General features: G+C 52.9%; 1 protein-coding gene across 1 annotated transcript in view; it reads right to left on the bottom strand.

Moving 5' to 3' along the window:
- Positions 1-406: 406 nt before the first annotated feature.
- Positions 407-13,457, bottom strand: part of HS6ST2 (heparan sulfate 6-O-sulfotransferase 2) — a 130,996-nt gene continuing 117,945 nt past the window's right edge. Inside the window, exon 2 of the mRNA XM_075435771.1 lies at positions 407-3,290. Within this exon, the coding sequence (XP_075291886.1) occupies positions 2,588-3,290 (703 nt within the window). The 3' untranslated portion in view covers positions 407-2,587. The remainder of the gene's footprint in view (positions 3,291-13,457) is intronic.

Here is a 13,457-nt window from a genome sequence, read left to right as displayed (position 1 = left end):
GCAGCATCTCCAGAGCCAGCTGGAGCAAAAATAGAGACTATCGTGTAAAGGAGAAAAAAATAACGATACTCATATACACACACACACAGAGGAACAATCCCCTGATGATGCTGCAGACCATTGCCAACCATTTTGAAAACCAGCAGAAACCACAGCTTGTTTGTCTGAGAAGGACTGCTCACAAAAGCAGCCAAAACCTCTGCGACAACTCCTGAACCAAAGAAAGCCCGAAGTGGTTTTGCCCTTGAAAACTGCAGCTTAAATACACTTCAGGCAAGCCGTGATTTTAAGCTCATATACTTGCCTGTCAACTGCTATTTCATTCATGTCAAAATTACCGTTCATTTTGAACTGTGCAATTCCCAACATGTCATTGGATAAAGAACTATTCACATGAAAATCAGAAGACTGTAGTTAAATTTTATTTATCGGTTCTATTGTTAAATTACACAATCAAAGTCAATGGATCGGCCTGTCAATCTACACAGTAAGACAGCGTCTACAGTGGAAATCAGTAGAATTTGATATGGTTATGACAAAATGGCATCCTTATATTCGTACATCCCCTATATACAATAAACAGTATACACAAAGAAAATGCAACTAGTCTCTGTAAACCATGCACACCACAGCATAAAAACAAAATGCACCTTCTGCAACAGGCCCTCCAGACGCCCGCGGTTAAGTCCTGTTTACAGCGGTGCCTTTCAGTTTTCAGAGCCAACTGCTTCCCCCCCGTAAAAACCAAAATACAACCCAGACATCATATTGGCAACTGCAGTTCTCATTTGGAAAAAAACAAACAAAAACATTGCTGTACATGACGTTGTTCTCCTTCCCAAGCTGCTACCGCAGGGCGTTTGCTGCTGCTTCGCGCCCCGCTTGCCCCCGGCAGGGTCGCTGCCCTGGGCCGCGGCACCGCGCCAGACGTCAAACGCCGCTCACGGCACCCGGGCGCGGAGCCCTAAGACGTTTCTAAAGCCTTCTGCCTCGTCTGATGCCCCCTGCCCTCCTGGTGCGTAGAACAGCACAGGCGAAAGGCAATAGTGCAAGTGAGCCTCGTGAGCGCCGCGGGCTTCGCAACCAAACCCGCCCTGCTCGGGTGCCTCCACCACCGCCACGCTCGGGAGCGTCGCCGCCCGCGCACAGGAACGCGCTGAAGGTACGGCCCCAAGCCTTGCAGAGGTCTTCAATTTTTTTTTTTTTTTTTTGCATAGAGATTTATAGGAGCCCCTCGCACCTCCCACGCTGCCTCCTCTCCCTCGGCGAGGCCGAGGGGCTGCAGGGGAGCCCGCTCCAGCTCCAGCTCCGCACCCCGGCAGAGCCTGCTCGGGAGCGGGCTGCTGCACCGCCACGCAGCCGGCTCGTCCTCTCTAACTATGGCTATGGTAAGATTGGCTGCCATCATTTCTACGCCTCGCTCATCTGTCGTCGTTAAGAAGGGCTCAAGAGCGCTAAAAAAAAAAAAAAAAAAAGCCCTGTTTTTATCTGGTGTAGCGAAGATTTACTGGAAGTAAATCCTAATTCAAGTGTAAAATCTACTTCTTCCATTGAGCAATTATCTGCATAATATTGCTGGGATTAGAGAGTTTTATGACTTTTTAAAGACACTACACAAATATTCGCAACATAATTTCATCTAGTTTATACCACCAATTATTAAGGAATTATAAATTCAGCATTATGTATTCTAATGGGTAAGAAGACTTAAAATTAGACACTGTCACAAGATTATAATTTGCAAAAGGCTTTATGAAACATGAAGATGTGCTGCAGGTTTTCCAGAATGGTTAAAATCATACTGCCCTGAAGAATTCTGGAAACAGTGTCTCTAACCTTGGCATTGAGTTCAGAAAAGTATGTATGCCTTTTTTTTTTTTTTTTTTTAAATATGAGATAGACTAAGCTTAAAACTCTAAACAGCAGTAGGTAGAAAAAGTTTAAAATTTTAAATATTTATATAACTAGAGAAATTACTTCTATTCCTTTTAAAAGCCAATATTATACATAAAACTAGTCAATATTTTTTCTAGACCTTTATTGTTCCCTTCATCGTCCATTCATTAACTTGGTAAATATCATAAGCAGTCGGTGCCCTGGAAAACACATTATTAAAATAAAATTAAGACAAAAATCAAAGGGAAAAGGTTTTGCTCATGTACTGTATTGTGAGAGTATGCTAAATGCTCATTATTAGGAAATGAGTTTACTTCCCAGATAGATTTCAGCCGAGCATCATAAACATTTTCCAGCATCCCATTTTGTACTCATAACTCATTTAAGGAATTTTTTTTTCCCCTTTTCTTTTAAATAAACGTCCAAGCAACCATTTCCGACGAGCCTTCTCGGCTCCTGTATTTCATAAATAATCCAACAAACCTAAAAAGGACAATTTAATTACACGCAAAGATGAAGTGTTCCACGTACAGTACAACATTTACTGCAAAGGCAACTGCAAAGGCAACATTTTAACCTCTTTTTGCTTCAGACCCTCCAGAAGCATCGTTTGCGTGGACCGCTCCGTCGCCTCCGACCTGGGGCTCGGGTCGGGCGCCGCGTCGCTCTCGGCGCCCGGCGAGCCCCCCCACTACCGCCGCCACCGCTCCACGTTCCCCACGTAGTCGGTGCTGGAGCTGTTGTCGCCCTGCGCTCTCCGGCGCGCTTGCTTCGCCCGCAGGATCTTGCGCTGCTCCTGGCGTTTCCGCCGCGCTTCCTGGTGCTCCTTCTGCCGCATGTACTGGTACCGCTGCAAAAACAGGTCTTTTGCATAATCGTACAATTCCATGTCTAAAAAATTGAGGGCCTCGATGCGCTGCTGAGTCTGCTCGTCTATCTCCACGCTGGAGGCCCGTGTGCTGTTGTACTGCGTGAACGGCGAGATGAAGTTCATGTTGAAAGTCTTCTCAAAGAGATACTGAGTCTTCCGCTGAAATTCGGTCAGGCCGAAGAAGGCCATCCGCTTCAGGTTCTCCTTGGCACTGTCTAGCAGAACCTTATTTCGCTGCTCCTCGGGCATGACCGACAGGTTGTAGCATCCCACCAGGCTGAGGTCGGAGAGCATGCGGACCTGGCGGTTGTTGGCGAGGTTGTAGGGGCAATCCATGAATTCCTGCAGGGAACAGCCCGACCAGTCGTCCCCTGTGTAGCAGCTGGGCAGCTCCTCGGTGGTCGGGGACCGGCCGTCGCAGACGTGCAGGGAGGCCTTCCACGTCGCTCCTCGCTGGACGTGTCGCCATTCGCTCAGGTATCGGGAGACGGGGTCACGCAGGATGGTGATGTAGTAGAAATTCCTGCCAAGGGAGAGGAAGGCAGAGCGTTTAGTCCCGTGCGTCTCCAGCACACAGCGCGTTAACGTTCAAAATCAATAGAAACTTGGAGATGCACTTCAGAGGCTTTCAGGAGCGCTGCTGCAGAGAGCTCCTCTGCGCTCCCCTCCTCGGGGCGAAGGACGGCTGAGCAGCCTCTCTGGGGCAGCGGGAAGGGTTGCACCTGCCTGCCCGGGTTTTGCCTCCATAGAGGCGGGAGGGAACCCCAGGCTTCCCTCTGTGTGGTTGCCCCTGCGGCTCCGTGCTCCTGCTGGGTGCCTCGACTGATGCTCTCCCCAGACCTCGGGAGAATAATTAAAATATCTCCCACGGTGGCTGCCCCAGCCCGAGCAGGGCACAGGTAGCTCTGTGTTTTTCCACCCCACCACCCGCCCTTGTCCAACAGATTTGGACTGACAAGTTTATGTGGCCTATGAAAAGCTGCCTGAGCTACCTTTCCCGGTGAGCAGCCGCAGGGCTCAGCTGCACGAGCCCCAGAGCAGCGCTGCATCCATGAGGAACACAGACATCTCCTGCAAGACACCTCCTGCAAGACACCTCCTGCAAGACACCTCCTGCAAGACACCTCCTGCAAGACACCTCCTGCAAGACATTGCCTTTTGCAGGCCAGATAGATGGGACATGCCCAGAAGCCCCAGTCCACTTGCACTGCAGTGAGGATCTGGGAGAAGCCCACGCAAACCCTATTTTATCCCCCTGCCTTCACCTGATACAGGACTCCGACGATGAGAGAGGAGAGACAAGTCAACGACAGGAAATTACAGGATGCATCATAACATTCTGTAAGGGAAAACACCTCCACGGGAGGTGCTGGCTTTGGTTTGGAGCAACAGGAGGGTGGCCCACGTCAGGGACGTGCTGATGCAGGGAACCCCATCAGGCTGCCAGCTGGGAAAGCTGTGAGCTCAACCTTACGTATACCACGAAGAGATCACTCTGGGCCACACATTAATATCCACCGTCAAACACTACGTTTTCCACCATCAGCAGCTTGAAGCCACACACACCGTGCTCCTCGCACCTCCTTTAATGTGACCACGACCTCAGCGATGAGGTACGCTGCCAGGATACTGGCAATCTGCTTAAGTAAATGGGATTAAAGCAGCTCACTAAGCAAGTTGTCCTGCAAGGGAAAGCCACTCCTCCAGGCCGAGGACACCGAGGAGCAGGGACCCAGGAGCCCCAAGCCCCGGGGTGTGATCGCCGTGTCCTTGGTGCTGTGTGAGGAGAAGAAAGGACCTTCATTTGCTTTCCCGAGTGGCATCACCACCAGCCACTCCGCAGCCAGTCTTCTGCTCCCCCTCGTTTCCTTTGGCAGAAGAGCCACTAGATGTCAATGTTTTACAGAAAATTGTCTCTGGGTGGACTAAAAAGCAGATCACGAGCACCAAAGGCATCCAACAGCACAGGGGAAAGGAAACTTGGAGAGTCCCCATTCCTCTTCCCACTTAGAGCATCCAAGCTCATAAATAATTAAATAAAGTACAATAATTTGCAAAACCAAATAAAGCCAAGGAGCCCAGTACAGCATCAGTGGCCGGACACCACAGCACCTCAGGCTCAGAGAGCCGGGACACCACAACCAGCACCACCACCGTCCCCATGCTCACCCCGGCTCGGAGGGCTTTGGGCACAGGTTCACATAGGTGAAGGCAGCCAAAGCCCCCGCCATGACCCCAAGGAAGGTACTTTTTCCCCAAAAGTGGCATTGAACGATTTCATTGACAGTTGGAGATACAAGGGAGCAAGGATGAAGCGGACTTTCACGTTGTACGCCCAGAGCGGCAGCCGTCAACTTGACATTGCCACTTGCAAAGACGGGAAGAGTTTCACCCTGTGTCATCTCAGCAGGTCCCTGGGCACTGGAGAACCCAGCGTGGCGATGGGAAGTGGCTTTCCACAAGCACCATCACCCCAGCCAGCTGCTCCGACGAGCGGGAGCTGACCCTGGTCAGGCGTGTGCACCAGGCAACGACACAGCGTTGTGGGGATCCCCACCACGGGGAAAGGGAGCAGCTCCGGGGCAAACTCCAGCCCCTTCTTTAACTCCTGCCAGGACTCCCTGCTCGTGGACCCAGTTCATTGGGTACCGCACTACAGCAACGACCTGACCCTCGAGCAATCATTTAATGCCACACAGCACTAACCTCGACGCTAACCCCAGCGACTAACATACAGCAGCAAACCTCTGATGTCCGAGGAGGCCAAAGCAAAGCTCTGCCTTCCCCAGAGCACCTCGTACCACCCGGCCCATCGGCGGTTCGGCGAGGCTGGGAGGGGAGCGGGCTGCGGGCACGGCTCTGCTGCCGGCTGAGGGAGAAGGCCAACCAAACCGTACGCTCTGAGGTCACCACAGCGATCGATGGGGAGTTAATGCACGAAAGGAAACAAATCCTGAGCCAAGATCGATAACAGCGAGCATTTCATCATAGCTCAAACTGTTCAGCCGCGCTCCCTTTGTGCTCTTTGGTCTCAGGCGGTGACAAAGCACCTCCCTTGGCTGCTGTCGTAAAAACAAAAGAATGAATAAAAACTCGTATGCTGGCGGAAGAAACTGTCTCGTAAGGGATCACTGTCATCCCTGGTGGCCGCCGGCCTCAGCTGGGCAGATATCTCCATCAGCGCCCGTCAGGGGAGAACACCGCGGTCGAGGGAGACTGGGAAGAGGAGGCTGACTAAAGATGCCCATGGACTCTGTGGCGAGCGCAGAGGTGCCTGGGCTCCCTCCAGCACCCTGCGCTCAGGAAGCCAGGCCCTCAGTGGGCGTTTGCCCATGGGATGCCCAAGATGGAGCCCACACCCTACCTGCCCCGAGCACGGCTCGCTGCCAGCAGGCCCACGGCTGTACTTGTCCTTAGGTACACCACGCCATTATTTCCCAGATGAATCCTGCTTTCGAGACACAGCTTACAGAGAGATGCTTTGTCAGCTGCTGGGCCAATCTCAGCTATTTTGTGCATTTCTCCCCTTCTGAAGTTTGCCTGTTAAAATTCTACTGAAAAAGGTACCGTCCCTTTTGGGAACACCAGCTTTTGGATTTGCCCCAAGCCACTCTCATCCAAGTCAGAAATCATGGCAGCTCCAGAAAAGCAGCCACGGTGCTCTGTGTATATCTGAACCGAGCTTCAAAAAGTCACAAAAGCTTTAGTGCGTTGTCAAGACAGAGCCGTGCCACAGACAGATCCGGCCATCAGTGCTCAGAGCATCCTTCTGCTGCAACTGGGAGGAAGACTCAAAGCTTTACAACTATTTTTAGCTCTGTACATAACAGCTTGTTCTTTCTGCTATATTAACACGGGCGTGTTGTGCTCTTGCCCATTCCTTCAAGCTTGCGCTTCAGAGCCCGAGACAACACGTTTGCAGGTAGAGCTCGAACTTTATTGCGAATCATCCCTCTGACTTAGAGCCGCATTCATCAGAAGCACAGGTTTTCTAACAGAGTTGAGCTGGATGCCTACAAAGCAGAGAACAACAGGAGCTCGCGGGTAACTCAAAAAGCAGGTTGACCCTGGAGCCATCAGGAATGGAAATGGTGTGACAGCCACTTGCTCTTGGCATCTCCCCGTGCACAGCTGAATTCCCCGAGGAACGCGGGGACCGAACGGTCCCACGAGGTTGAGTGTGCTCACCCGCTCTGCTTATCACACCACTGCAAGGTTGAAGCCAGAGCGTTTTTGGGAGCCGTGAATTATTTGTGCGTGATCCACCATCGCAGAGGAGCACAGGAAAGGTCAGAGGCTCCCCTCAGATAAATCACCAGCTAACAGCTCACACCATCCGCCGGCGGGTGAAAGCTGGGCTTTCTTGGTGCTCTGACGCTTCCACCCACGGGTGGGACAAGGAAAAGAGGTACACACAGGCAGGGTGATGTGCTGGAAGCCAGGGACGGAGAGAGAAGGACAGATGTGCTTGGCGTCCCCACAGCCGCAGCAACGCCAGCCCCCCCGCTGCATCCTCCCGGCACACCAGCTGCCATCCCGTCCCGGCATCTCTGCAGTGCCAGGAGAGCCACCTCTCACCCGTGGGCCAGACCCCCAGCTCCCCCCGACTGACCCAGCACAGGCTCCGTCTCTGGGGTGGCAGGGCTGCCACGCGAATGCCCTGCGGTCGGTCCCCGGGCACTTCCATAACCTGCGTGGTCATGAAGGTGCTCCATCCTCTTCCTCCTGCACGAGCGCTGCTACCCCGCGTCAGCACCCAGAGACCCCCCACGGGAGCGACGCACGCCGGGCTGGGGGGACAGCGCAAGCTCCTGCCTGACGTTTTTGCTATGAGATGACTTTTGCTAAGATACGATGGCTTTTGCTGGAGGGGACCGAGAAGCGTGTGCTGTCAGTGGCCGGACCTGCTGTCAGCTGTCCGGCCCCTCAGCCCACAGCAGCCCCCTCCCTCCTTCCTGCACAGCCCCTGGAGAAAACACAAAGCAAACTGAAACCTCAAAGGCCTCCGTGAATTTCTCTGAGGGTTTTTTTTTGAGACCAAGCCATCTGCTCACTTTGAAGGATAATTCTGTGGTCACACAGCGCATCTGTGCCAGCCCCTTCCCCACCTCTGCCCTGCACAAGGGCTGAATGAAGATCCTTTTTTCCAACCTAATGATTTTTTTTTAAAAGCATCCTTGTAGCAAGCTTCTAAAAGCAACATTGAAGAAAAAAAAAACAAACTGAAGTCAAAGTGAGGAGGTGTGAAACCCCAGGGGATAAGAACACCGAGTAAAGCCAGAGACTGCAGAGCCTGGAGGAGCTGCTGGGGAAGGGACACGCGGCTACCCACGCCACAGAGCTCAGGAGGCTCATGGCGTGCAGCTGCTCTGCTGGAACCAGGTGAGGAAGGAGGAGATGACTTTGCTTTAAGTGCCGAAACGGGTCAGAACCTGCTGAAGTAAAATGTCATCTCATCCCGACCCAACCGGCCCCGGCTCTGCAGCGCAGGACCGCAAAGCAGCAACAACCCCAGCGATGCAGAGAGAAAGGGGTTACGGCCAAACCTGCGGATGGAGAGCGTGCGGAAGGTTTGCAGCTCCCTTCCCTCCTCCTCTCTGTGCCACAGCCCCCCTGCCACAAGAGGCCTGGCAAAAGGGACCATCAGCAGCTGAGCATCCAGCCCCTCCGGAGGCAAAGGGCTCACCAGGACACTCCTGTCCAGCAGCTTTAACTCTTGCTCCCAGGGCACCTCAACCCCGATGGAGAGGCTCTAAACAACCGCTCCGGGGTCCAAGTGGGTGCTGTTTCCATGTGGACCACAACCAGGGCTGGCTTCAGCTCCGCGTGTCTGAGCCCCTTGGGGTCCAAACATCCCGCCGGTGCCAAGGCCCAGGAGTATCGATCCCTGCCAGCGGACAGAGGCTGCCGCGCTGCCTAATTGCTCGCTGAGGTAGAGGAAGGCTGGAGGTCAGACGCCGGCAGCGGCCATGCCTCCAGCCTGGAAACCGGAGCCTGGCTTTATGGAGCTGGAGAGGGGAGCTGAAAGCTGAACACCCACTCACCATTACATCCATTAGCGTATGGATCAGCACGTGAGGGGCTGAGTGACCTTTCCCCATTGCTGCTGAGAAATGAGGCTGTAGCAAGAAAGGCTTTGTGGGCTACGGTGAGAAACCTACAGCCTTCGCACAGGGAGCACCACGGCCCCAGAACACCCCGACCTCCCCCCCAGACTGCGCCCGGGAGCAAACTAACCCAGGAGAACACAGCTTTGGCACAGGGCTGAGGAACCAGAGCTACGACTTCCCCTTCACCCCGCAGAACTCAGGCTGCCCTTTAAGCTGGCTCAAGCACACCAGTTTGTATCTAGGTCAAGCTCATCCAGACCGCAAGCCTGGCTGGGATGGTTTGGAGTCGCAGATGGGCTTGTGCAATGAACGGGAGGCAATTTTACACAAGTGTCTCCATCTCTTCGGGTGGAGGTGGGGAAGGAAGGGAAATCTGGAAGTGTTTCTTACCCTGGTGGACTTTTTTCCCCCAGTCTCTGGACTTTATGGTACATTAACGGGGCAGTGTTAAACCAAGTTACGCGTCAGGTAGGAATGGACATTCTGAACGGGAAAGTTCCCTCTGAAGGGGCAGGGGCAAAGGGACAGACCAGATCTGTACCACGTCCAGCAGAAAAGCAAATAAAATGAACTAAAACACTGCAGCAGAGACTCTGCATATGATGCAAAAGATTCAGGACTGAGTTACTGAAAAAAGAAAAATAATGATAGGGTTGGGGCTTCGGCACCAGAAACATTGCACAACCACCAGAACCGGCGAGCAGCACGAGGACGCTCAGTGTCCTTCCCACCCTCCCCATAAACCGCTCATGCTGCTGAATAAAAATCCCCAGAGCTCATTTATAAAAGAGTAGTCACATACTCATGCTTTTAAAAGCTGAGAAATTTGGGGTTTTTTGAGACGGCAGCTTCTCTCCTACAGCCCATCTGACCAGAGCAAGCAGTCCCTACAGGGTGGCCCCGTGCCTGGGTCCCAGATCCCATCCCCTTCTCCTCCACCGCTCCCAGCAGCAAACTGAAACTCTGCCACGGGCAGGCTCCTGCGCTCCCCCCTCGCCGCTCCCCAAACGTCTCCGCTCAGCATCATCTGACAGCAAAGATGCAGGCCATGATGGAAGGTCAGGAACGGGAGCGGCGCGAGCCTCGCATGTCTCGCTCTGCTCTTAGAAACCCTCCCCGCGCGGCTTCGAAGCTGCCGATGGATTTTAACCTTCAGCAGAGGGTCTCCCCGCCGATCAATCATGCCCACGACGTCTCTACGAGAAGTCAAACTCAATTACGCCACGCCGGGCACCGAGAATGCTTCGCTCCCAGTAGGTGAGGTTAATTCCCATCAAGAGTGGCCCACTGAGAATTTGATTTGCTAATGCCACAAATTGTTCCTCCAAGAGAAATACCCCTGCTGCCCTCTTTGTTGGAGACGGGCATCTGCTTGGAGGTCGCTCAGAGAGAGGCAAAACGTTCATTTAATGCTGTGACTCATCCTGATTCTTAATGAACTTTCTCACCTAGAGAGACAATTACAAGGACAGGGGTGAGCATCCTGGTGACAGCCTCTCCTGCCTCAGCCATGCACGCGCGGAAACACCCCCGAAACGGGAATACCTCTTCCCTACCAAGAGCTGCTCCCGCAGCACAGCTCGCAGAGCCGAGGCCAAAATATTTGGCAAGCTCACCGACGCAGCGCTGGGAATCAAATGTTTGCCTCCACTCCACATCAGTCCCAGACGCTTCGCGTCAGTGGTGTGGATGGCAACGGCAGCAGGCGAGAAGCATTGCCCACGGGCATCCCGCAGGGCTCCTCTCTGCTCCCAGCCCTCCTGGCCCTGCAGAGGAGGACAACGGGCGCCATCTCTGAGCCGGAGAGGAGCAAGGGGGGCTGCTGTGCTCCCCGGGAGCTTCAGCGAGAAGATCTCACGGGCAGTGTGTCCTATGGAGGCTGCACAGCCACCTCCACGCCCCAACCTGCAGCCCGGCTGCCCACGCCAGGTCCTGCCCGGCAAGGAGGGGAGCACGGAGCGGGGTCACCGGAGCAGGTCTGCGCCCCATCTCCTCTCCCCAACAGCCTCAGTGCAGCGCCTGTCACGCAAACACACCCAGGGCTGGGTCCTGATGAGACCTCTCTTCATTCAGTCATTGCAAACGAAACTTCCAGCTCCACTGCATCCAAAATTAAAAGTACAGCAAAATCTAGATGAACACATGACTTCTTTAATGAAGTGAAGTATAAATATTACGGGAAGGGAGAGAAGGAGGAGGAGGAACCAGCACCACTTTTCTCTGAAGCAGCCTGCAAAACTACCAGCACACAAGCTATATCGCTTTACTCGGGGTCTCAGGGTGGCACAGGAGAATCACGCACCAGCTCCAAACAAGGGCCTGGGAGGAAAGGAGATAAGTATTTCAGCACTGTGAATTAAAGCCGTTAGCAAATGTAAATTTACATTTCCTCTAAGCAATCATTATGTTTTCACTTCTATCAGCACCCAATGAATCACAGAGATGTTTTGTCTAGAAACACTAATGGCGGGGGTAGGAAGCCAGCAGCCTACCCACAGTAACGGCAGCAGGAGAAAAGTGCCAGAGGAACCCATAAAAAGGAGCTGGATTTTGCAAGAACGGCAATTACAACAGCCCATCATTGCCCATGAAATTATCAAATGGGAAAGGTCTGCAAAAACGAAGCATTTTGGGCACAGAGGAAGGCCGTGACTGAAGATTTTGCAGCTCAGAGTACGTGTTCATATATGTGCAGGCATGGCACATGCACACAAAGATAATGAAAACAAGACTTTAAATAAGCAAAAAATACGCAGCCTCACGCATGCAGATGCTCCCAGCTGCCCTCACGCACAAACTAATTGTCCACAGCATTGCCTGCGGAGGGGAGAGCTGCCCTGCAGATTTGCCAGGGTGGTATTAATTTCATAATTGCCTGTATTATTAAGATCTCTGCAGGATACCCTTGCTCACAACCAATTCAGCAAGAACAGTGGCCTTTTTACTTCTTTTTTTTTTAGCAGTGCATAAAAAGCGAAGCAAGTTTCCGTTTTTAGACTCGGCAAACAGAAGAGTGACTCAGCTGCTGGAGCTGGTCCCGACTCCACCTTCCTCCTCTGGCATGGGGAAGGATGGCAACGCTGGGCAAAGGGACCCAGACCCATCCCACCCACCCGACCTGCTGGGAGAAGGACTGAACTGCCCTTTGGAAACACTCATCTCCCACCACAACCGACCCAGAGCAGCAAAGCTTCCCACCTTGTTAGCTTAATTATATGACAGAGGCACCTGGATGGAGGTGCCGCGACCCCCGAGCTGCACACGGGAGGGAAAACCCGAGGAGAGGAGAGAGCAGGCAGCAGGAGCATTGGCACAGGAGTGTGCCACGCTGCCTTCTTGCCAGACGATGAGCTGCAGGACGGGTGACGCTGGCCTCGGCAGCACGCAAGGTCTTGGCTTTGGCAAGCTTTGAGGCGACGACCCCTTACGGAACAGGATGCAGAGCCGAATTTTGCCGTTAATACACGCTAGGCAAAGTCAAGGTGTGAGCGGCGCCTTCTGAAACCCCAAGCCCTGAAGCCCACAGGGTACCAGGAGCACCTTCCCACTCCCGGTACGAGGAACCGTCCCCGTCCCGCAGCATCTTCCAGGCGTGCCACCCCTCCCCACTCCCCCGGCTCCCTTCACAGCACAGCAGACCTCCCAAAGCGCAAAGTGGGCCCCTGCAAAGGAGCTGGTGAATAACCACAGGATGCTGCTATAAATCAGATATTTACAACAGTATTTACCCTATCTAAACGCTGTTGCAGGAATTGGTTTCAACTTGTAACTGATCTTTCTGCGGCGGCGAAGATAGAGGTTTGCAAAGCCTACACTCCATAAGCAGTGGTTTACAGAGGGAATAGTGGCAGTTTTTCATTTTCCAGAGTCCACTCACCCTTCCAAGAATCTTAATGCCTCATTGATTCATAATACAGTACATAAAGATTTCATTTTTTCCTGCACACAGTGATATATTATGGAGGCAATCTATTTTGCCACTGAAAAGTTTGCTTAGCAGAAAAATTTGGAGTTTTGACATTCAGGAAATTACAGTCATCTGTAAAGCACGATTGATATGCCAAGGCTAACATTTTCATTGCACTTCTGCAGCCAGAATAACTACGCCAAAATATTTATTATATTCGAAAAAGAAAAAATCCAGGTTCTTGTTTAGAAAAAGCATACATTTAGTATTAAAGAAAAAAGTTTTATCCTTATATCCATATATATTTTAGCTATGTCTTAAATGCGTGAAGCCACACATACTCTCTGACCAGATGAAAACACTTTTAATAATTTAATAAACCCAATACTTCAGACAGCCTCTGCCGCGCCCTGAGCGTGCAAGCAGAGGCCACGAGCGGAACGCAGAGCCGCGCGGAGCAGCCCGGAAGCAGGAACGCGGGGCGTCAGGGGCTGCCACGCTGGCCCTGCCCGAGGTCCCCCGCGGCTGCGGGCGCCCGTCCTGCCACCCACCAGCCGCCCACCGGGCACAGCGAAGCACGAGGTGCTGAGCCCCGCGCATGGCACTCGCAAGTTCTGTGGCTAACACGGTCTCGAAGCAGGAGGGTGCAGAGGGCTCCCGTCTCAGCCCGACA

Source organism: Opisthocomus hoazin, chromosome 14 (assembly GCF_030867145.1).
Source record: "Opisthocomus hoazin isolate bOpiHoa1 chromosome 14, bOpiHoa1.hap1, whole genome shotgun sequence".
In the NCBI taxonomy this organism is placed as follows: domain Eukaryota; kingdom Metazoa; phylum Chordata; class Aves; order Opisthocomiformes; family Opisthocomidae; genus Opisthocomus; species Opisthocomus hoazin.
The sequence above is the reverse complement of the archived record's forward strand: the minus strand, read 5'-3'. Positions and strand labels throughout refer to the sequence as shown.